Source organism: Aethalodelphis obliquidens, unplaced genomic scaffold, assembly GCF_003676395.1.
Source record: "Aethalodelphis obliquidens isolate GAN/ISIS:26980383/991018 unplaced genomic scaffold, ASM367639v1 scaffold50, whole genome shotgun sequence".
Taxonomy (NCBI): domain Eukaryota; kingdom Metazoa; phylum Chordata; class Mammalia; order Artiodactyla; family Delphinidae; genus Aethalodelphis; species Aethalodelphis obliquidens.
Genome location: NW_020837994.1, coordinates 9,526,907 through 9,548,500, shown reverse-complemented (window position 1 = coordinate 9,548,500; position 21,594 = coordinate 9,526,907). Strand labels below are relative to the sequence as shown.

The 21,594-nt window shown below is 38.0% G+C and overlaps 1 protein-coding gene across 12 annotated transcripts in view; it reads right to left on the bottom strand.

Moving 5' to 3' along the window:
• Positions 1 to 21,594, bottom strand: part of DDIAS (DNA damage induced apoptosis suppressor) — a 35,538-nt gene that overhangs the window by 8,526 nt on the left and 5,418 nt on the right. For 3 of the 12 annotated variants that reach the window (XM_027083513.1, XM_027083512.1, XM_027083514.1), the window contains exons 2-8: positions 21,121 to 21,191; positions 20,526 to 20,650; positions 19,588 to 19,634; positions 19,123 to 19,251; positions 12,206 to 12,367; positions 10,564 to 10,681; positions 6,387 to 9,439 (exon numbers count right to left, since the gene is read on the bottom strand). In XM_027083513.1, coding sequence (XP_026939314.1) covers positions 6,839 to 9,439; positions 10,564 to 10,681; positions 12,206 to 12,367; positions 19,123 to 19,235 — 2,994 coding nt within the window. In that variant the 5' untranslated portion in view covers positions 19,236 to 19,251; positions 19,588 to 19,634; positions 20,526 to 20,650; positions 21,121 to 21,191 and the 3' untranslated portion in view covers positions 6,387 to 6,838. Of the gene's footprint in view, positions 1 to 2,076; positions 3,533 to 6,386; positions 9,440 to 10,563; positions 10,682 to 12,205; positions 12,368 to 19,122; positions 19,252 to 19,587; positions 19,635 to 20,525; positions 20,651 to 21,120; positions 21,192 to 21,594 lie in introns of those variants that run through there. The other 9 variants (XM_027083515.1, XM_027083516.1, XM_027083517.1 and 6 more) reach the window with 5 other exon arrangements.

Below are 21,594 nucleotides of genomic sequence, written 5' to 3'. Positions count from 1 at the left end.
TCAAGAAGAATTAAAAGAAGAAATCCGAGGCTTCCCTGGTGGCACAGTGGTTGAGAGTCCGCCTGCCAATGCAGGGGACGCAGGTTCGTGCCCCGGTCCGGGAAGATCCCACATGCTGCGGAGTGGCTGGGCCCGTGAGCCACGGCCGCTGAGCCTGCGCGTCCGGAGCCTGTGCTCCGCAACAGGAGAGGCCACAACAGTGAGAGGCCCACGTACCGTAAAGAAAAAAAAAAGAAGAAATCCATATCTCAACACATCATTAATAGAACTGAGGAACACTAAAGGCAGAATAAAAATATCCAGAAAGAAAAATATCAGATTACTTAAAAAAAAAAAAAAAAGGCAGTTAGCTGATCTCTCAACAGCAATGAGAGCCAGGGACAGTTGAATGGCATTGTGAGTGCAAAGAGAATAACTCCTACCCTAGAATTCTACACTCAGAGAAAATATCTTTCAAGATTGAGAGTGAAAAATTGGGAATTCCCTGGTGATCCAGTGGTGAGGACTTGGTGCTTTCACTGCTGTGGCCTAGGTTTAGTCCCTGGTTGGGGAACTAAGATCCTGCAAGCTGTGTGGAGTGGCCAAAAAAAGAAAAAGATTGAGAGTGAAAATAAAGACATCTTCAAACAAATAAATAAATATGCAAATTCAAAAAACCTGAGTTTTCCATCAAGAAAATCTCAACAGAAGAAATAATTCTGGGGACTTCCCTGGTGGCACAGTCATTAAGACTCTATGCTCCTGATGCAGGGGGCCTGGGTTTGATTGCTGGTGATCCCACATGCATACCGCACACAACTAAGGAGCCCGCCTGCCCCAACTAAAGACCTGGTGCAACCAAATAAATAAATAAACAGTAAACTGCCAAAGCTAGGACACTCAAAACTCAAAAAACAACTCTGGATTAAAAGAAAAAACTACATAGATAAAAGTTAAAAAAAAAAATTCTGAAGGTTTTATTTCAGACCAAAGGAAAGTGATATAAGATCTAGGATAAAACATAAATTGAAGAGCAAAGAGAATGGTAAATATGTGGGTAAATCTAAAACAAAAACAAAAAAAATATAAAAAACTGACTATAGAAACTATATCTTGTGGAGTTAAAAATATAGAATTAAAACTTATGACAAACATAATTAAAAGAAATAGTAAATGTATTAAAAAGATTTAAGGTCTTTGGGAAAGGATTATAAGAAAAAGAAGAAGTCACAAAACATTGAATAGACAGGATAAACAGGAAGCATGAAATATGATAAACTCAAATATATTTAAATTATTACATTAATTGTTAATGGATGAAATATTCCAGCTAGAGGACAAAGATTGTCAAACTGGACAATAAAACAAAACCAAACTATATGAGGTTTACAGGAAACATTTCTATGATGTAAAGCTACAGAAAGATTTAAAAGAGAAATGAGGGACTTCCCTGGTAGCACAGTGGTTAATAGTCCGCCTGCCAATGCAGGGGACATGGGTTCGATGTGGGATCGAACCCATGTCCAGGAGGATCCCACATGCCACGGAGCAACTAAGCCTGTGGGCCACAACTACTGAGCCTGCTCTCTAGAGCCCACGAGCCACAACTACTGAAACCTGCACGCCCTAGAGGCCACGCTCCGCAACAAGAGAAGCCACTGCAATGAGAAGCCTGCGCACCACAATGAACAGTAGCCCTGCTTGCCACAACTAGAGAAAAGCCTGTGCACAACAACTAAGACCTAATGCAGCCAATAAATAAACAAACAAATAAAAGAGAAATGAAAAACAAAACCCACTAACCAAGACAAAACTAATGTAGTACAGTAATAACAATTAGATTTTAGGACAAAAAGCATTAATAGCAATGAAACGGGACTTTCCCCATGTCCATCAGGAAGACACAAGATTGAATTTGTGTCTAATAACATAGTCTCAAAATGAAATAAAAATTGACAGAACTAAAAGGAGAAATATACATATTCATAATCATAGAGGGAGATTTAAAAATCCCTCTTTCAATAATTAATAAAACAAGGGAAAAGTCAGTACAGATATAGATAATTTGAACATGATTAATATATGTAATATACACATATAAAATTCTGTGCCCAGTAACTGCAGAATATATGTTCTTTTCAAGCACACCTAGAACATTTACAATCTGGCTATAGATTGGGCCAGAAAATGTCTCAACAAATTTCAAAGGACTGAAATAATATAGAATAATTTTTCTGACCACAGTGTAATTCAGGTAGAAATCATTCATAAAGAGATAGCTAGGGAAAGAATCCTTTCTGTTTGGAAATGAAGAAATACATTTGTAAAAAATTCAGGGGTCAAAGAACCCACATGGAAATTATAAAACATTTTGAGCTGAATAATAAAACACTAACATACAAGTTTGGTCTCAGGAGAGTCTAGATAAAAGACAGATTTTGAATTAAACAGCTTATGGGTGGTAACTACAGATGAGTGGATAAATTCAACCAAAGAGTACATGTATTGGGTTGGCCAAAAAGTTCATTCGGGTTTTCAACAGAAGGGCCAATAACAGAACACTGAGGCACCATCTTTTAAAAGGCAGGCAAATGAAGCAGTCAAGGATAATAAGAGGGGATGATCAGACAGTACCTCTAAGAGCTGAGTAAGAAAGGACCCTGACCAGCCCCATGCTTCAGGGAGACTGATGCTTTGGAGTGTCTTCCTCAAGATTTTCTAAATTCACCTCCAGTTCCTGGAACTAAGGAAGGCACCCTGAGCCTGGATCTGGTCCCCACGTAGACGTGGTCGCCAGAATGCCTCTCTTGAGATTTTCAAGTCCCACTTTGGTGCTGGGACACATGCCATTTCTCCCATCTGAGGTACTCTCTGACCCTCTAACCCACTCACCTACTCTTCATGTGGAACAAAAGCTCTAAGGAGCTCTGGGTCTTGTGCCTATGGAATTTCCCTGGGTCTGAAGAGTGGACCATTTCTACTGGCCGAAGCAATATTTCCTTCACACAATAGTAGGAAACTGAGCTGCCAGAATGGTGCTTTTAGGTGACTCTCATATTGGACACAGAATGAATTCAGGGTTTTGGGTTACCAAACCATTGACCCTTGAGATTGAGTTGTATGTGTGGGTCTGTGCATTGGCTCCCACTGGTCTGTGTTCCAACTATGGGACTGTCTTTGGTCTGTAGACCACCAAGTTTGTGAGGATGGTGACATTGTTCTTAAATTCTGTCCACCTCCCACCACTGGCACCAGGGAGGTCCCCTTACCCTCTCTGCAGGTTCTGCACTGTGTGTCAGGACAGGCCCATCTAATCTGAGGCCTTTTAAGACTGCTGCTCTGCTATGCCAACTGGCTCTTCCAATCAATGTCCTCTCATTTCCAATTGACAGCAACCTTGTGCCCTCTAGGTATGGGCTTAAGCCATGCTGATGGAGGAATGGGCATTCCTTGCACAAATGAAACTATTCTTCTTGCTCCATCCGTGGGCCTCTTGACTATTCTTCCTGGGTGTGGCTAAGAGATCACAGTTTGGGAATGCAGTAATTACAGCCTAAAAAGTTCAAGAGAAGACACGGTTAGAACATGTGCTCTACGTCTATGCTAGAAAAGTCCAAATGCTAAATATCACCAGAAAATGAATTATTATTCACATTTTCCTGCATACTCTGTGTAAGATCTGCATTTTTGATAATCATCAGTGAAGCAGAGTAACAACATTTGAGAGAGTTACTGGAAGCCAGTACTCACGGTGGCACAATGGATGCAGCATGAGTAAAGATGTAACCAGCATTAAATAAATGACATTAGGGAACTGTAGAGGTAAGATCTACATAGTTCAATACAATAGTAACTACATTACTACTCTTTAATCACAGTGGGAGATATGAAATTAGCCAGGAATGGCACATTTGACAATAAAGAACATGAAGAGACTATTACCTTGGCCTGAGAAAGGGGTGCTGCCTGTATACTATAAAGAATCTTCACATGCACTGACTGGTCAATAAATGCACATCTTTTTCTTATCCATTATTCTAAATCTTCATTGATGAACTCTACCTTACATGGGACCATGAATTTTGTAATACATCTTAAAATCAAATTGTTTATATAGGGCCCAGCAAAAAAAAAAAAAAATTGCCCTGCAGGCATACCTGATCAGAGACTAGGAGAAACCAGAAACCATGAAAATGTTACCTGTATATAGAGTGCAAAGAGATCAAATAAAATAAGGAATGACAAATCCATTGGATTTGAGGGTTAGAAAACTACCAACACCATAGCCACTGGAGGTGGGGGAGAGAGAATAGATTGCAGCAGGTTGAATAGTGAGTGATGTGAAAGCTGACAGTGACTATTTTTTGATGGAGACTGGCTATAAACAATAGTAGCTAGAAGTGAGGGAGCAAGTATTACATGGAGTATCAAAAAGAATGAGTGAAACCGACTGTACATCACTGAGTAAGTAAAAATTCTTGAGTACATAGTGATAGAGAGCAGGAAATGGAAACTCATTAACACCACTGGTAGGCAACTATAATACAGACTCTTTACTCTTAAAAAAAGGAAAAAAAAGAAAAAAAGTACCTGTAGACTAGAGAGATCTGGTGGGCAACATCTTAAGCAAGCAATCTCACTTAGCATCATTAATAGTGGGATAACTTGATACTGTGTCTCCACTGATACAATATGAAGTGCACAACATAAATCCATGAAATATCTCTGCCCCAACCCTAAATCTAATCAGGTCTTTAGACCTTATTTACAGGAAACACTGGAGACAGAGAGACAAGGTAGTGATACTACAAAGAAGCAAATACAAAAATCTGTATGTGGGACATTCTACAAAACAATGGTCTGATATTTTCATAAACCCAATGTTGTGGGAAAAAAGAGGTGAACTTCTAGAAAAAGACACAGGAGACGTAACCAAACCCCATGGAGTCACCTTAATGAAATCCTGGTTAAACAACATCGACAACAATTACAACTTAGGGACAAGTAGAAAAACTTAAATATGGGCTAAACATTAGACAATGTTGTAGAACTACTGTTATAGTTTTTAGTGTGATAATGATATTGTACCAATAATTATGTAGAAGAAAGTCCTTATTTTAAGAAAACTCATGTTGAAGTATTTCAAGGTAAAATGTCATATCTGCAGCTTACCTTAAAAAGGTTCAGCAAAGGGACTTCCCTGGTGGCGCAGTGGTTAAGAATCTTCCTGCCAATGCAGGGGTCACGGGTTTGAGCCCTGGTCCAGGAAGATCCCACATGCCGCGGAGCAACTAAGCCACATGCCACAACTACTGAGCCTGAGCTCTAGAGCCCGTGAGCCACAACTACTGAGCCCACGTGCCACAACTACTGAAGCCCACGTGCCTAAAGCCCATGCTCTGCAACAAGAGAAGCCACCACAATGAGAAGCCCGTGCACCACAATGGAGAGAAGCCCCCACAGAAAGCTCGTGCGCAGCAACGAAGACCGAATGCAGCCAAAAATAAATAAGCTAATTAAAAAAGGTTCAGCAGAAAACAACTATATATATCTATAGACACAATGGAAAAAATACACCCATACACAAAAGGCAAAATGTTAAATGATTGAATCTAGGTCGTATGTATAGATGCTGTAACATTGTATCATTCTTTCAACTTTTTTGCAAGTTTTCAAAATTAAAAGTGGGGGAAGGGGAGAGAGCCAGTAGAGCAAGACGATAAAGATGGGTATAATGGATCAACAGCCCAAAAAGAAAGATTAGCACTAAATAGGAGGTGTGCATTATTTCTGAGGTTAGAGGAAGAAGAGTTGTGGGTGAGTCGATACAGACAAGTGGGTAAGTATGGGTGTGGGAAGGTAAGGGAATACAGGTGATCTCCGTGAAGTACGAGGCAAGAGTAGGTAGGTCGGTGGCACGAAGAATGGTGAGTATCTGGAATAGTTGCTGTGGGGAATGGCAAAGAGAGCTGACCAGAGACGCACAAATATTTTACAGGGTGCAGCTGAGGTGCTGCTAAGGACGTGAATGTCTAGAAACTATTCTTCATTTTTGCTCCTTATTAGCCCTTTGAGCTTATCTCCCTATCAGAGACCTGTTTACTCTTCTAGACCATGAGTTTCTGAGGTAAGAGCTTGACTTTCATTTTTGAATTCCCAGCACCTAGCATAGTGCCTGGCATGTAGTAAGCATTCAACAAATAATTACTGGATAAAATAGTGACAGTTTCACATTTACCTCTAAATTGTAAGTTTTTATTGACCTTTCTTCTTATCCCCAGCCCATAGATGCTGCTGGGTTAACTGATTCTCTGCCATGCTCCCAGAGCAACATAAATTTAATATCCGTTAAAAACTTCTATCATCGCATTTACTGCATTGTATTGAAATTATCCATTGTATTTCTGTCTTACCCAGTAGACTAAAATCTTTTAAGATCAGTGGCGTTGTAGCTTTGTATCACAAACTCAGAACAGTAGTTGGCTTAATACATGGTAGACATTTTCTGATCTAAGCTGAACAATTAAGAAAGACTTTAAGTTTTGGTTTGCAAAGGTTTTATTTCTGAATGTATGTGTGATTTTAACAAATACTTTCAATAAGCAAAACTGACAATATTACATAAGTACAATCAATAATATAAGATAAAGTGCCAAATTATCTGAAATCAGAGTATTCTGGATAAAACACTGGGAAGAACAATGGCTTCCCCCCATATAAAAAGGCACAACAGCACCTCTTTTCTATTTGCTTCTCTTCAAGTGTTCAAAATGGTAAGAATGCTTTCCATGACACTGGAGGCAAGAGTTTCCAAACAGACTTACCTTTAAAAGCTCAGAAATTGGGTTCAGGTGACATTTTATGAGAACAATTCAGGAGACCAAGCACTTTTAGTTTCAGGCACTGAAGGTGACCAACCTTCTGAAAATGGAAGGCAACATTTGACTTCTGAATGCGAAGCAAGTCCCAAAACCGACTCCTTGAAAATCCAGCCTAACCCTGTACTGTTATAGTCAGGAGATTTCTGTTCTGCTGCTGTAAGCATATTCTTCAAATTTAACTTTTTCTTAATTAAGCATTTATCAGTTCTTTGTTTGACATATTTCAGTTTTTTTCTTGGTAACTCTTTTTGATCAGGAGAATTATAAGCAGCTGGGCATTTCCTTAGACCCATGGCCTGGAATCCAAGCATTTCTGAAGGAAATACTTTTTGTGTGGTAGGAGGGACCCATTCATCAACATCAGTTTCAAGGTACTTAGCAACAGGACAGTTGTTGGAGATCTCTGGTTGTGTAATACTAGATATAGTAGGGCTTCTGGATTTCTGGCTGGTTGTCTTTATATTTTTTGGACAGCTTGGGGTGGTTTGCTGTGCATCATTTACAGTGGAAATCCTTGTCTTTTTATAGTTAGCATCAAGGTCCAAATAAAAGGCAGGTAATTTTTTGAAAGCTCCTGTCATTCCATGAATTCTAGTTTGGTGGAATCCTATAACTGGAGTTGACTGTGAACATGGAACAAAGTCTTGGCTATCTTCAAAATCATATTCTGAATCTGACTGAAAATGAGGTGGAGAGGGACACGTTTTTAGATACAGAGAGGCAGATGTGTTTTGCAAGGATAACTTTTGTGAAGACTGGCTGGAGTTTTCAGAGAATGATCTCAATGAAAAATCAGATTCTGTAGGATGACTTTCTGCCGAAGACTTTCCCCACTGTAACAAAATATCCTGTGACTTTTTGGTCATTTCTGTTGCCATGTCCATTTCTTTAGGACTATCATCAAAGAGATCAGCAGAAGCATTGTAGCCACCTTCATGACCAGCAGAACAGTTTGCTGTTAGGTTATTACCAGTGTGCTCATAAGACATTTCTTTCAATGCGTTCGTACTTCTATCTGGCATACTGCAAAGAGCTTCTAAAGGATATGTGAGTTTCCTGCAAATTGTCAAACTGTCACCCTGGTTCTTTGGCCGCCTACAGTATTGTTTATTTTCTAAGTTGTGAAGGTTGGAAACATCATTATATCTCCTAGAACTCAAAGTTGTCAACTTTTCACTCCTTTCGGATAGTGATTTTTCTCCACATCCATTAAAATATTTGCTATTGAGACAAGAATGGTCAGTCTCTGAAGTATCGTGCTTAAGTGAAATTTCAGCCTCATGTGGTGGAATTCTGGTAGACTTAAGAGTAACTGTTGTGCCTGAGCCTTTTGAAGATGGAAACAGAACTGACAGGTAAACATTTGGTAGAAGATTTTCAGAAATGCCTCTTTCACTACTACTTACAGAGATAGTCTCTGCTGTGTTCTCTGGTTGTGACTCCTTATGAATGCTAGGACTTGGATTTGCTTCACAGTCGGAAAGGAAGTTATTTTTGCTGGAGTTTGCTTTGACTGTTGCTTGTGGTGATCTTAAGCCTACAGGTGGTGCATGCAAGGATCTAGTAGTTCTCTGTGGAGTCACGGATATCCTGCTGTGGTCTGCATGTAATTTACTGACGTCATTATCTAGATGACATTTCCTGCTACTGCCATCTGTCTGGGTTATAGCAATCTCACTTTCGATAGCTGCCAGAAATTTGTTTAGGCTTTCAGAGAGTGGAAGGTCAGCCCAGATCTCAGGGTCACAGTCCTGAGAACCCCCAGCTATCTCTTCAAGTCTGAGTGATGAAGGTGGACAACACACAGATCTCTCCTGAAAGCTAGCGGGGGTATCTACATCATGATACTGGTGACATGTTAGCTCACGCTGGGAATATATATTTTTAACTTCCACTGCACTGTGGAAGGATTTTGTATTACTTGGCTCAAGGGGCTCTTGCACTTTCAAAGGGAATAAATTAGAACCAGGAACTCCAATTTCATGATGATTGCTATGAACCGCACTTGGCTGATCAGCTTGTAAGCCAAGTTCTTCACCCAGCTTTTGTGCTGCACTATTTTGATCCATATAAGAAACAGGGCTCCATAAACCCTGAATGGTATCATGGCAGCTATTGGAACCAGTGGCCTCTGCAGAGGAGATGCACATTCTGTTCTGGTGAAGAGTATCAATGGCCTTGCTTTGTTCTGAAGCTGAAAAATCATCATCATCTGTTAGTTGTGAAACAACGGAAGTGAGTTCAAGTGATAGCTGCCAGAATCCTGAAAAATCATCGCTGCCATGGGACTCAAAACAACAAGAACTGCTGTCAGGGCCACATATGCTGCTGACATCGCTATTTGAATTTTCTAAAGCAAGTAGGTGGCTATTAGGTGCCTGGGAGCCACAGCGAAGTTTCCTGATATCAGAAAGCTGCAAAAGCCGATGGAAATAGTCAATGACAGTGAAGCCTACGACACCTGGGTCTGGTAGAACAATCTGGCAAGCTACTAGCGCTTTAACTTCTCTCTTGTGGTCTGAGCACTGCTCTAAGAGGTTACTGGAACCTGAACCTTGTCGATGTTGGCTTTCAAAATTCTGTGAAAGAAGTAAATGAATTTAAATCAGAATAATATTTTCTTCCTTTGACTCAAATGTGAAACAGGGTTTTAAAAGGTTAAAAACAGATGCAACTATAACCCCCACCCCTGTAATTTCAATTCCTCTAGAGTTATAGGGTTTAACGCTAGAGGAATTGAAATTATGGGGAAGTAAACCTTGGAGTAAAGAGACTTGTCTTTAAATTTTGGTTCTAAAATTTCCTAGTGTTGGGACTTTGGACAAGTTATTAGCAGCCTTAGTTTTCTCATTTATAAAATAAGGATAAAAATGCAGGATTACTGTATTAGCAATAACACACAAAAAACTATAGTGCTTAGCAAATAGTAGTTGCTCAATAAATGGTAACTACTATTATATTTCTCATTAGCTTCCATAAGCTTTCAGTGTTTAAAGGAATGTTCTCACTTTAAAAAAAAAAAAAGAAGAAAAAGAGCCGTCTGAGATTTTAAGAAAGAAAACCTCTGAGCTTCTAATTTCATCTTCCCTTTGGGTTTTCTCACTGTTCAGCTGTGAAGTGCTGTATTCCGCTTTTTAAAACACTGACTGCAGTGTAGGCAAAATACTGATTTGTTCCCTTTAGCATACAAGAGACAGAAAACGATTACTCCTTCAGTCAGCACATTCTCTGGACTTTTTCTATAGTCACTTTTATAATTATTTAAGATGATCCTTCCTAACCTATTCTTACAGTTATCAACACTCAGTTACTTTGCCTTCAAGGTTAGTTCCCTCTTTCTCCCTTTATAGATAAGATTAAAAAGCTAGAGTTGACGAAAGTTTTACTACAGAACCTGAACTGAATTTAGAGGGTATAGTAAATACCAAATATCAAAACAAAATATCTAGCACTTGTGAATTTATAATAAATTTAGATTTTTAAAGTTCTGAATGCATTTGAATGGGGCTCTTCTAACTTTTGAAAGAGGAAGTTGTCATACATGGTATTTTAACAGATCACCTATAGCCTATTTTTACAACGCTTAAAGTGCTTCCACAGGCTCTCACACTTATGACTCCTAAAAACTATTTAGAAAATTAAAATCATTTCATTACAATGGAAATGTTAGCATAATAATAAAAAGAAAGCTAGTCTCAATTACCGTCACTCCAAAAATAAAGCTTTGTCCAACAAAGCAAGTTTCAACTGCTTTAGTTAATAGGGTCTGAGCTGCATCACTGTCCAGTGTTTCTGGAATTTCATTACGATCTTGAATGTACCTTGATTGGAAAGAAAATAAAAAATGGGAAGAGATAAGCTTTGAAATTTTAACTTTCCACAAAGAAGACACAATTAGTTTGAAAATACAGCATGAAACTTTTGAGTTACATATAGGGGGGAAAAAAAAGTGACTTTAAGAGCTACGCATCTTGTTCCCTCTAGGTTCTTATAGCCTAGAAAGACAAAAACAACTGATCAAATGTGAATAAAGTAGATGCCTGCCTAGTAATCAGGCCCAGCAATTATTCTAAAAGTGTCAGTGGGAGTAGTGCTGGGATCTTTAACCCTTCTCCTCAAAGCAGAGGGGGAAGTCTTTCCTCATCGCTGGCAATCCTGGCTGTGGTCCCTTGGCCCTCCCTTTCTTCAAATCACTTTGCTCTCAACTATAAGGAGATGAACAGAGATTTCCTCTATTAAGTATTAGGGGAGGAGGGCAGAAGATTGAACGGGAGAAAAAGTTTCAGTTGCTTACATATCTCCTTACATTCTCAGAACATCTTAACAGGTCAAACTATGCAGATGAACTTGCAATGCAAATGAAATAAATGACAAAATTCAATTTCTGATATGCAAATATTCCTTCAAATAGCTTCTTCCACCTCAAGAGACCTTAGCCACTTGATTTGAAAAATCCTTCAGTTTGAAACAATTTTACTTTCTTTTTTTCTTTTTTCTTTTTTGCGGTATGAGGGCCTCTCACCACTGTGGCCTCTCCCGTCGTGGAGCACAGGCTCCGGACACACAGGCCCAGCCGCTCCGCGGCACGTGGGATCCTTCCAGACCGGGGCACGAACCCGCGCCCCCCGCATCGGCATGCGGACTCCCAACCACTGCGCCACCAGGGAAGCCCTACTTTCTTATTATATATTTCTCTAACTTGGATTAGAGTTTTGTAATTTAATAGTCTAATTACAGTTTGGTTGGAGCATGGTTTAACATCATCACAATAGGTATTCAGTAAATAAACATCTTTCTATTTCTCACTTGATTATCTTTTAAATGAACTGATGATCTGAGGTCGAGTGATCATCTGTTTTTACTAAATGCATATTACCTTAAAAACACATATCTTTGGGGGCTTCCCTGGTAGCGCAGTGGTTAAGAATCCGCCTGCCAATGCAGGCGACACGGGTTCGAGACCTGGTCCGGGAAGATCCCTCTACCGCGGAGCAACTAAGCCCGTGCGCCACAACTATTTAGCCTGCGCTCTAGAGCCCGTGAGCCACAACTACTGAAGCCTGCGCGCCACAACTACTGAATCCCGTGCGCCACAACTACTGAATCCCGTGCGCCTAGAGCCTGTGCTCCGTAACAAGAGAGAAGCCACCACAGTGAGAAGCCCGCATGCTGCCACGAAGAGTAGCCCCCACTCACCACAACTAGAGAAAGTCCACAAGCAGCAACAAAGACCCCACACAGCCAAAAATAAATAAAACAAAAAAACCAAAAAAAACCCACGTCTTCAAATTCTATTGATGTTCTAAAGTAGTAGCTAGGAAAAAGAATGCTTTAAATATTCTTACCTGTGCAAACCAGTGGCTGTAAGACCAAAAAATGCATCTAAGCAGCTTCCAAATACAGTAATACCAAATAATTTGTTTGATTCTGCAACTTTTAAGGCAAGCTTATATCTGTAACTGGCATTTTCAGCTTCACCAGTAGAGCCACATTTTGGACAATTAGACCTGGAAAAGTGGAGGAAAAAAAGCATAGAGACGTTCACTTACTTTTTTTTAATATGATGTAAAACAAATCTGGAAAAGTAAAGATTAAAAATAATATTTTATGTACAAAATGTACAAGTTACATCCTTCTTAAACGATTTCAGATCAACCTCTTTTGAATTTTCTCTATTCATAACAGTTACTTTACTGATTTAAATTAAGTAGCACCAAATTGATAGAAATTGAAGGAAAACTGTGTGTGTGTATGTGGGGAGAGAGAGGGGTGTGGGGAGGGAGGGTGGCTGGTTGGTTGTTACTGGGTAGCTAAGTCATCATTAACAAATGAGGCATATTATAGTCTGAGGTTGGGGGTGGGGGCAAACTAGATATAATGAAGCAAGCACCACACCAACAGAAGACCTGAGTCTATCTTCTGTTAAAAGGACAATGAATAATCTCAAAACATTTAACAAATATTTATACACAAAGTACCTAGTCATATTTTTCTCACTATTATAAGAATAACTTTACTTTCTTTAATTTAGTTCATTGAAATATGCTGAGAATTTATTAGATTACAAAAAATAGGTACAAAACATCTTGTTTAACTTGTTTGTAAGGCAATTATGGCCAAAGGCATTCTTTTTTTTGGGGGGTGGTGGTGGTGGTTCATGTTTAATAGTGAAGATGGCCTAGGTCATGTTTAGACATTAGTTGGTTTTCTTTTTTTCAAGTTTGAATTCTATCAAACACTTTTTTTTTTTTTTTTTGGCCAAATCCTTTCTTATCAAAAATTACTGTGTATGGGCTTCCCTGGTGGCACGGTGGTTGAGAATCTGCCTGCCAATGCAGGGGACACGGGTTCGAGACCTGGTCTGGGAAGATCCCTCTACCGCGGAGCAAATAAGCCCGTGTGCCACAACTACTGAGCCTGTGCTCTAGAGCCCGCGAGCCACAGCTACTGAAGCCCGCAGGCCTAGAGGCTGTGCTCTGCAACAAGAGAAGCCACCGCAATGAGAAGCCCGTGCACTGCAATGAAGAGTAGCCCTCGCTCGCCACAACTAGAAAAGCCCACGCACAGCAATGAAGACCCAACACAGCCAAAAATAAAAATAAATAAATTTATAAAAAAAAAAAACTACTGTGTGTCAAGTATAACACTACTGTTATGTACTAGCAGTCTGGTCTTAGGATAGATACTAAATCCCTTAAATTTAGATTTCCTCATCTGTGAAATCCAGGGTTGAAGAAGGATAAAATGAGACAAAGTATAAGAAAAGAAAGTAAAGAAAGAATCTAGTACAGATCTTGTCAAATTAATGTGTTTAGTCTGCTTCTCCCTCATAATTATATTAAGTATTGTGATGGTTACCGTCACTTCTACTTATGCTTCCCCTCTTTTCTAGTTGTTTACAATATCTTAGAACTCTGCTATCCATTTTTCACATTCTTAATTTAACAAATTTACCCCTTAAAACATCTTATGGTAATGGTTAATCCTAGAACTGTTTTTTCTTCATGTCGCTAATGATCTGGCTTAAAAATGTGCATAGAAAATGTTAGAGACAGTTGTATAAATTTGATTGCTCCCAGACAGCCACTAGGGGGAGCCTGAATTCCATGGCTCACAAGGTGACTCTTGAACAAAGGTTAATCCTTCATATAAGAAGTTACTGGGGCTTCCCTGGTGGTACAGTGGTTAAGAATCCGCCTGCCAATGCACGGGACACGGGTTCGAGCCCTGGTCCGGCAAGATCCCACATGCTGCGGAGAAACTAAGCCCGTGGAGAAACTAAGCCCGTGCGCCAGGACTGCTGAGCCTGCACTCTAGAGCCTGCAAACCACAACCACTGAGCCCGCATGCCACAACTACTGAAGCCCATGCGCCTAGAGTCTGTGCTCCGCAACGAGAAGCCACCGCAGTGAGTAGCCTGTGTAGCCCCCGCTCGCTGCAACTAGAGAAAGCCCGCGCGCAGCAATGAAGACCCAACGCAGACAAAAAAATAAATAAATAAAAACAATAAATAAATTAAAAAAAGAAGTTACTGATTCATCATCATTACATCTGCGCTAATTATTAATTTTTTTTTCCACACTGATGATGGATCTGTGCCAATCCATTCATATAATCTTAACCAAATTGGCTGGAGTTTGTGTTGTAGTCTGGCCATAGAAGGAAGTGAAGGTAATCGACTTACTGGGGCATAAAACCTCATTAGTACCAAGCTCTAGTGAAATGAATTAAGTGTTTTAAATATATATTAGAACTTCTTTAAAAATTATGTACTAATAACGCATTCAGATCTAATGTAAAATTCTTAGCAAATCTTACAATTAATGTGCATCAGTGTTTTACAGTTTACAAATGTTTTCAACATACATTATTTCCTTCTGATACATAAACAAGTCATTTACTCCCATTCACAAACTGGGAAATTGGGGTGAATTTTTGCCCAATGTGACAAAGTTAGTGATTTTTATGACCAAATCCAAGGCTTTGGATTCCTTGCCTGGAGTTCTTTCTTGTTTAACTATAAGAACAGTATGGTTAATAATGAACTACCTTACAAATACAGAGTATCAATGATAGCCTAAGAAAGACTAGTATTAATGCATTATTAGCATTAATGCATATATACGCTAAATTATTTATACTTTTATGTTATATATAAAATGAAGATATTTATGTAGTTTCCTTTAATCCTTTTGGGAATAAGTCTGAATTGAAATAAATGTTAGTATGGAGTAATACAGATCACAGCTTTTCAAACTTCAGTATGTATACCAATCACCTAGGGATCTTCTTAAAATGAAGATACTGATTCACTAAGTCTGGGACAAGGCCCAAGATTCTGCATTTCTAACAAGCTCCCAGGTGATGCTGATGCAGCTGTTCCTCAGACCACATTTTGAGAAGCAAGGGTAGAGACAACACATTGAAATCACAGTCCTCTGATTTAACTTCTAGAGGCACCCCTATTTCCAAAATGTCATTTGTTATGGAATAGCAGTTTTCAAACATATTTGGTCTCAGGGATCCTTTATACTCCTAAAAATTATTGAGAATACCAAAGAGCTTTTGCTTATGTGGGTAATATCTATCTATATTTCCAATTGAAAATGAGAAGTTAAATGAAAGTGAGAATTCTAAAAAATACTTATTAATACCTTAAAAAATAGATCCATTGCATAGTTAACAAAAAGAACATATTTTTACAAAAAATAACTGTGTTCCAAAATAAATCAGTGAGAAGAGAGTGGCATTGCTTTATATTTTGCAAACCTATTTAATGTCTCTCTTGACAGCTGGATTCTCATACCTCCTTCTCTGCTCACTCTGCTGTGATATCACATGTCATGGAGCCTCTGGAAAATTCCACTATGCACTTTTACAAGAATGAGAGTGAAAAGGCAAATTATGCCTTAGAATTATTATGAAAAGTTTTGACCCCAAGAAGCCTCTGAAAGGATCTATCTAAAATAATACTTATATTTGCTACCTTTTTTGTTTGATACCAGTTAAAACATTCTTTCATTCATTTATTTTTCTAGGTTAGTGTACTTATATTTAGCCCCAAAGTAGAAAAATTGATGAGATTAGTAACTCTTTGAAAATGTGATGAAAGCAATGGACTCTCTTCTCTCCCAGAAAACTGCACACATAACCATAACACACAATATTTTACATATTTCACAGGTAAAGGTAATGAAAAATATTAAAAAATAACAGGAAAAGAAAGTTCTTAGTGCAGAGACAGATTTCTAGACCAAAGGGATAATGGGTTCCTTTAAGTGAATCAGAAGGGCAATTTACGTGTTTGGGCTGGCCAGATTGCTTATATGGACAAATGAGTCCCCTTTCTTGCTCATAATTTTTGGGAGTACATACACCTCCCCCATACATATATAAAATCATATATATATATATATATATATATATATGTTTGTTCCTTCATATGAGATTACCATATTCACATATACAAATGTGTACATATATATATATATATACATATTCACATATATATGAATATGATAATGAAGGACCAAACTAACTTTTATACAGCTGACCCTTGAACAACACAGGTCTGAACTGCAACAGGTTCACTTATACATGGATCTTTTCAAGAGTAAATCCTATATAGTACTATATATTCTGTGGTTGGTTGAATTCTTGGATGTGGAACTGTGCATATGGAGGAACCACAGGTATGGAGGACCTGCATAAATGGAGGAACTGCACATATGGAGGGCCAACTATAAGTTATACTGTGTAGAGGGTTGGCGCCCCGTGTTGTTCAAGGGTCAACTGTACATATAGTTTTTACATTTTTATTTCTTTATCTGTATCTTTATGTCATGGAATCTTTTTTGAAAAGAAATCTAATTTGGAACCCTAATTCAAGGCTGAGAATGGAGCTGTTGTTGAAACTAAAGTGGGGGCCCTAAAGCCCTACCTACTAGTCAGCACAATCCACTATTACTTCTCTAATCCTATCTCCTTCTAGAAGCATAGAAACCTAAGGCTCTGCAGAACAGTAATTTGAAAACCACCACTGCTCTAATCTTGGAGGTTAACAAGAGAAAAAAGTTAATCCCATAAAACACAAAACGTATTATGGTGGTTGTCACTAAGGATTTGGGGTTCAATGAAAAACTTTTAGGGAGCAGTCTTTTTGTTCTTCACTGTCTCTAAAATCTTCTGCAAAGGCTACAGTGTGGAATTCCTCTGTCATAAACTTGCTGTGCTGCAGCAGTGAGGAATTTCTGTTTCCTGTGCTGGCTTACAACTGACTCCAGGTAAGAAAAAAGGAAAGCAGAGATAACAGTAGAAAAGATAAGCACTGGAAATTATGGGAATAGACTTTGTGTAGCACTGTTAATGTAATATCTGTAGAGGAGAGGCTATATTTTTGTGGACTACATTTCCACAGGCAAGGACAAAGTGCTGTGGATTTTATGTGACTAAATGGTCCAATTAGAGCTCAGTTTTCTGAGGGCATCTTAAACTCTGGGAAAGAGAGCGGGAGGTATCATTCTGGATACAAATTTCACTGCTAATTTAGAGGTAATATAGTAATTATGGATCTAGATAGCAGTCAGACTGTTTAGGCTTGAATATGTTTCTGCCACTAACTATCTGGCTTTGTGATTTGGGGCAATTTATTTTACTTTTCTAAGCTTTAATTTTCTCCTTTGAAAGTTGGCATTAACAGTAGCATCACCTCACAGGGCTGTTGTATTAAAAGATATAATGCTTACAAAGTTCCTAGTACCATGTGTAGCATATAGTAAACATTCATTAATGTTATCTATTGTTATTACCAGTCTAAAGAGGTAAAAATGGCAGTATTGTTCAACCTAAATGGTTGTTATAGATTATCTTTAAAAGAAATGACTTGGGGGAAAAAAACTCAGTTTTAAAAATGTTTCACATTTATATATTACTAATTATGTATCACACAATGTTTGAAGCATTTATTAATTCACAACAATCCTATGAAGCAGATATTATTAGTTTCCCCATTTTGAGATCCAGATAATTTAAGTGACTTGCCCAAGGCTACAAAGCTTTAAGTGGCAGGGTTGAGAGTTGAACCCAGGCAGTCTGGCTCCAGAGAACTGTGCTTTTTAATCACCAGGATATAATGCAATAGGTAAAGTATACTTGCCCAAGATCATACAACTATCAAGTGCCAGAGCCTATCTACAACCCTGTTGTGTTTTCCGAAGCTTGAAATCGTTCCATTTTACCACACTGCTTCTAAGAATAGGTCCTGATCAAAGGAAAACAGTCCCTGTGTTTTAGTTTTTTCAGAAAATAGGTAGGAACCTGAAAAGAGTGAAGCTAAGTCTAGATCGAAGACAACCTAGACACTATCACATTGTCATTTATTCATTCATTTAACATTTATTGTGTATTTTCTATGAACTAAACCATAGGCTGAATGCTGAGGATTTAATGATGAATAACACAAATAGGTTCTTTCTCTCAATTTACAAATGAGTACTTGAAAGAATAGCTTAATAAAGAAATAGTGAAAACTACTGGAAGGATGACTTAAGAGTCCAGGTGTGGGTTGGAACTGTCAATTCCTCCCCATACAATGCTAACTAGACAAAAAAGACTAGTTAAGCATATTGCTGGCCTACTACTCTACTTACATACTACTAGGTACTTACTAGATATTCTTATTCTCACCCCTAGGAAGAGAGAATGTATTCTTAAGGAACTCCAACCCTAACCTCTCACCTGTACTCTATAAAGATCAGAGAAGAATCCTAGGCTCTCAGGTCTAGTTGGCCTGAATCTGGGCACCATAATAAAGTATTATGTGCCAAGCACAGTTCTAGGTGCTGAAGGATACAAAGGTTACAATAACAAAGTCCCTGTTCTCAGGGAGTTTATTCATTTATTAAAAAATAATCTGGAGATTATGCAAAAATAAGCAAACAATGAACAAACAAAAAACCCCTACACTATTTCCAGGGATATCCCAGAAGTGTATTAAGTTTTTGCATCAGGCTCGTGATTTCCTCTCTGAGAAATTAGTTTTCTTCTCTGAAGCAGGTACTTAGTAAAGACTTGGAGATAATGTGAAACATCCCTCTAGTAATAGAGGATTACCAGCCAATTCTATTCCAGGATTTACAGAAGAACCAATCTAAGAGAATCTTACGTCCTGATACAAATTTAATCCTTACTTGCCTTTGAGCCATAGGAAATCTACAGTGTACACTTGCATTTTCTTTCTCACACTTTCAGGCTTTATTTTTACCTTTTGGAGACCAGGAGTATTCGAGAGAAGCACTTTTGACATGAAGGATATATAAAACTAGAATTCTGGAGAGCAAGAACTGAGGCAAGAAGAAATTTTCTTCTTCTATTCATGTGTCCTCACTGTGGTCTGCAAAACAAAATAACCATGGGATGAATGGCAAATCTTTAATTGCATGTGTGTAATTCATTTCTTAGGAAAATCACTTAAACTTCACTGCAAAGTCAATAGATGTTTTTTTTTGTAGTAAATGTTAGTGTATTGGAAAACTAATTTTCTTTTTCTGTTTAATTAAGAAAATAAGATTTAAAACAGAGTAGTTCAAGCAAATATTCTGTTTTTGAATAAATGCTCCACCCCAGTAATTCAAGAAAGGTATCATTTAATTTCTTTCAACATCTTTATAAGAAGAGCTATATAGAACTTGTTTCCACTATTAATAGAAAGGAACTTAAATGAACTTACAGGAATGTTTAAAAGAAACGAAATTGGTGGGAAATAGTTCTTTTCAGCTGGAAAAAAAATCACTTCATTAGATTTCAGTATGTACATTTCTACACAGCTTGAAGAGGGAAAAAAAGACAATTTAGAGTGTACAGATAGAAAAATAAAAATGTTGCATGGTCAAATGAGAGTTCAAAGTGCTTTATGAGCCTTGTATAAAACACGTCAGAGAAGTAAAACAATAAAATAGCAGTTCGCCTCTTTTATACTTTCCTTTTAAAAACTCAAATGTTGGTTTATCAAAATTTTTAAAATTGATTAGCTTATTTATAGCATAATATAAATGCTCTGAAATAAAAATCTCTGTACATGTTCAAAATAAAGCTATACCAATAAATTTTCATTTGTAAACACACGGCAAAAGCTTTCAATTTCTGCAAATGGGTGAAACTTTCTGAGACTGGCATCAGCAAATTTTGACAAAGTGTAAGTCATCAGTTTCAAAATCATAAAAGAATCTTTTAGGTATAGCTCCTCCTGAGGATGATCACGAATTTAGAAATGTGATTATGGAATGGGTATCTTAAAATGTTTCTAATCCTGTCTACCAATCAAAATATTCCTGTGAAAATAAAATCTTGCCACCTAAGGCAGTAAGATGGAAACGTACAAAGATTATAGATAAATGGATTTACATAAATCACCGATCTATGTTATTAAAGCGGGCATAGAAAAAAAAATCTAACTCTGCTTAATTCTTGTTGTTATCCTTGTTTTTGAACCCTTAGGTATACATGACTAATAAGGTTCTACCAAAAGCAGATATGTCTTCCTAGATTTGGCTGTCACTTTAGGCTACATGGCAATCTCTAAGGACAAGGTAGAGGAGGTGATACAGGATACAAGGAAAAGGCAGAAAGAAAAGGCCAGAGAACACTGCTATTTTTAGTGCTACTTACCTCAAGTTCCTTTTACCAATGCAACAAATGATGGAATGTATGTCAGCAAAGGCATCCTCCCTCTACACTTCCTCTAAAATCCAGTTTGGGGTAGGGTGTAACAAGGTGGTACACCTGCCTATGAGCTAGGAGAGATAAAACAGGGCAAAACTCCCTCCTGAAAATGTCGTCTTTTACCTGATTAAAATCTTGCAGTTTAGAATGAAGCCTCAATTCCTCACAATACCTGTCAGGCCCTAGCTCATCTAGCCCCACCTCCTTGACCTCACCTTGTACCACTCACCCCCTTAATCACTGCACTTCAAGCCATGCTAGCTTTCTTTCTGCTCCTCAAACACACCAAATAATCTTTCTTAGGCTTCTGTGCTTACCTTTCTCTTTGTCTAAAATGCTCTTCCCTCAGTACTTCAAATAGCTGGCTCATTCTCATCCTTCAATCTTTAATGTTACCCCTTAGAGAGCCCCATTTCATCTCAGGTAAATACTTCCTTCCTCTTAGTTTCTATGATATCACACAGTTTACTCCTTCATGGTACTAATCGTGCTCGTGATATATGCAATCATGAAAATTATATATCAGATGATACATGCTTACTTGTTTTTGTTGGTTCTACCCCCATTAATCTTAAAGTTTCATGAAGATGGAGACCTGGTCTATCATGTCACCTATAAATGAAAAACATATATAAGCAGAAATATTTGCGAATTAATTTCTAAATTAATTGTGCAAGCACTAACTGCTGTTATTCTTAAAGGAAGGAAGGTTAAATTGTCATTATTTAAGGGTTTACTGCCCTCTAGTGGAGAAATAAATAAATTTGAGAACTGAAATGAAAAAGGTCATTGAAGTATTTTTTACTATTTGCGTTTCACTTGGTAAATTCCAGCAAATGGCTAAAAGATTTTCCATTCATTGGCTGGTGAAAAAAATGCAATAAGATCCTTTTAGACAGTCACTATTAGTTATTCCTTTTGTTATTTTCATAGTATTTCCTTATGATTCTTGTCATCTAGTTTGTTTTGCCTCTCTCTCTACTGCCTGACTTAAAGTATGTTGAATTAATGTTTG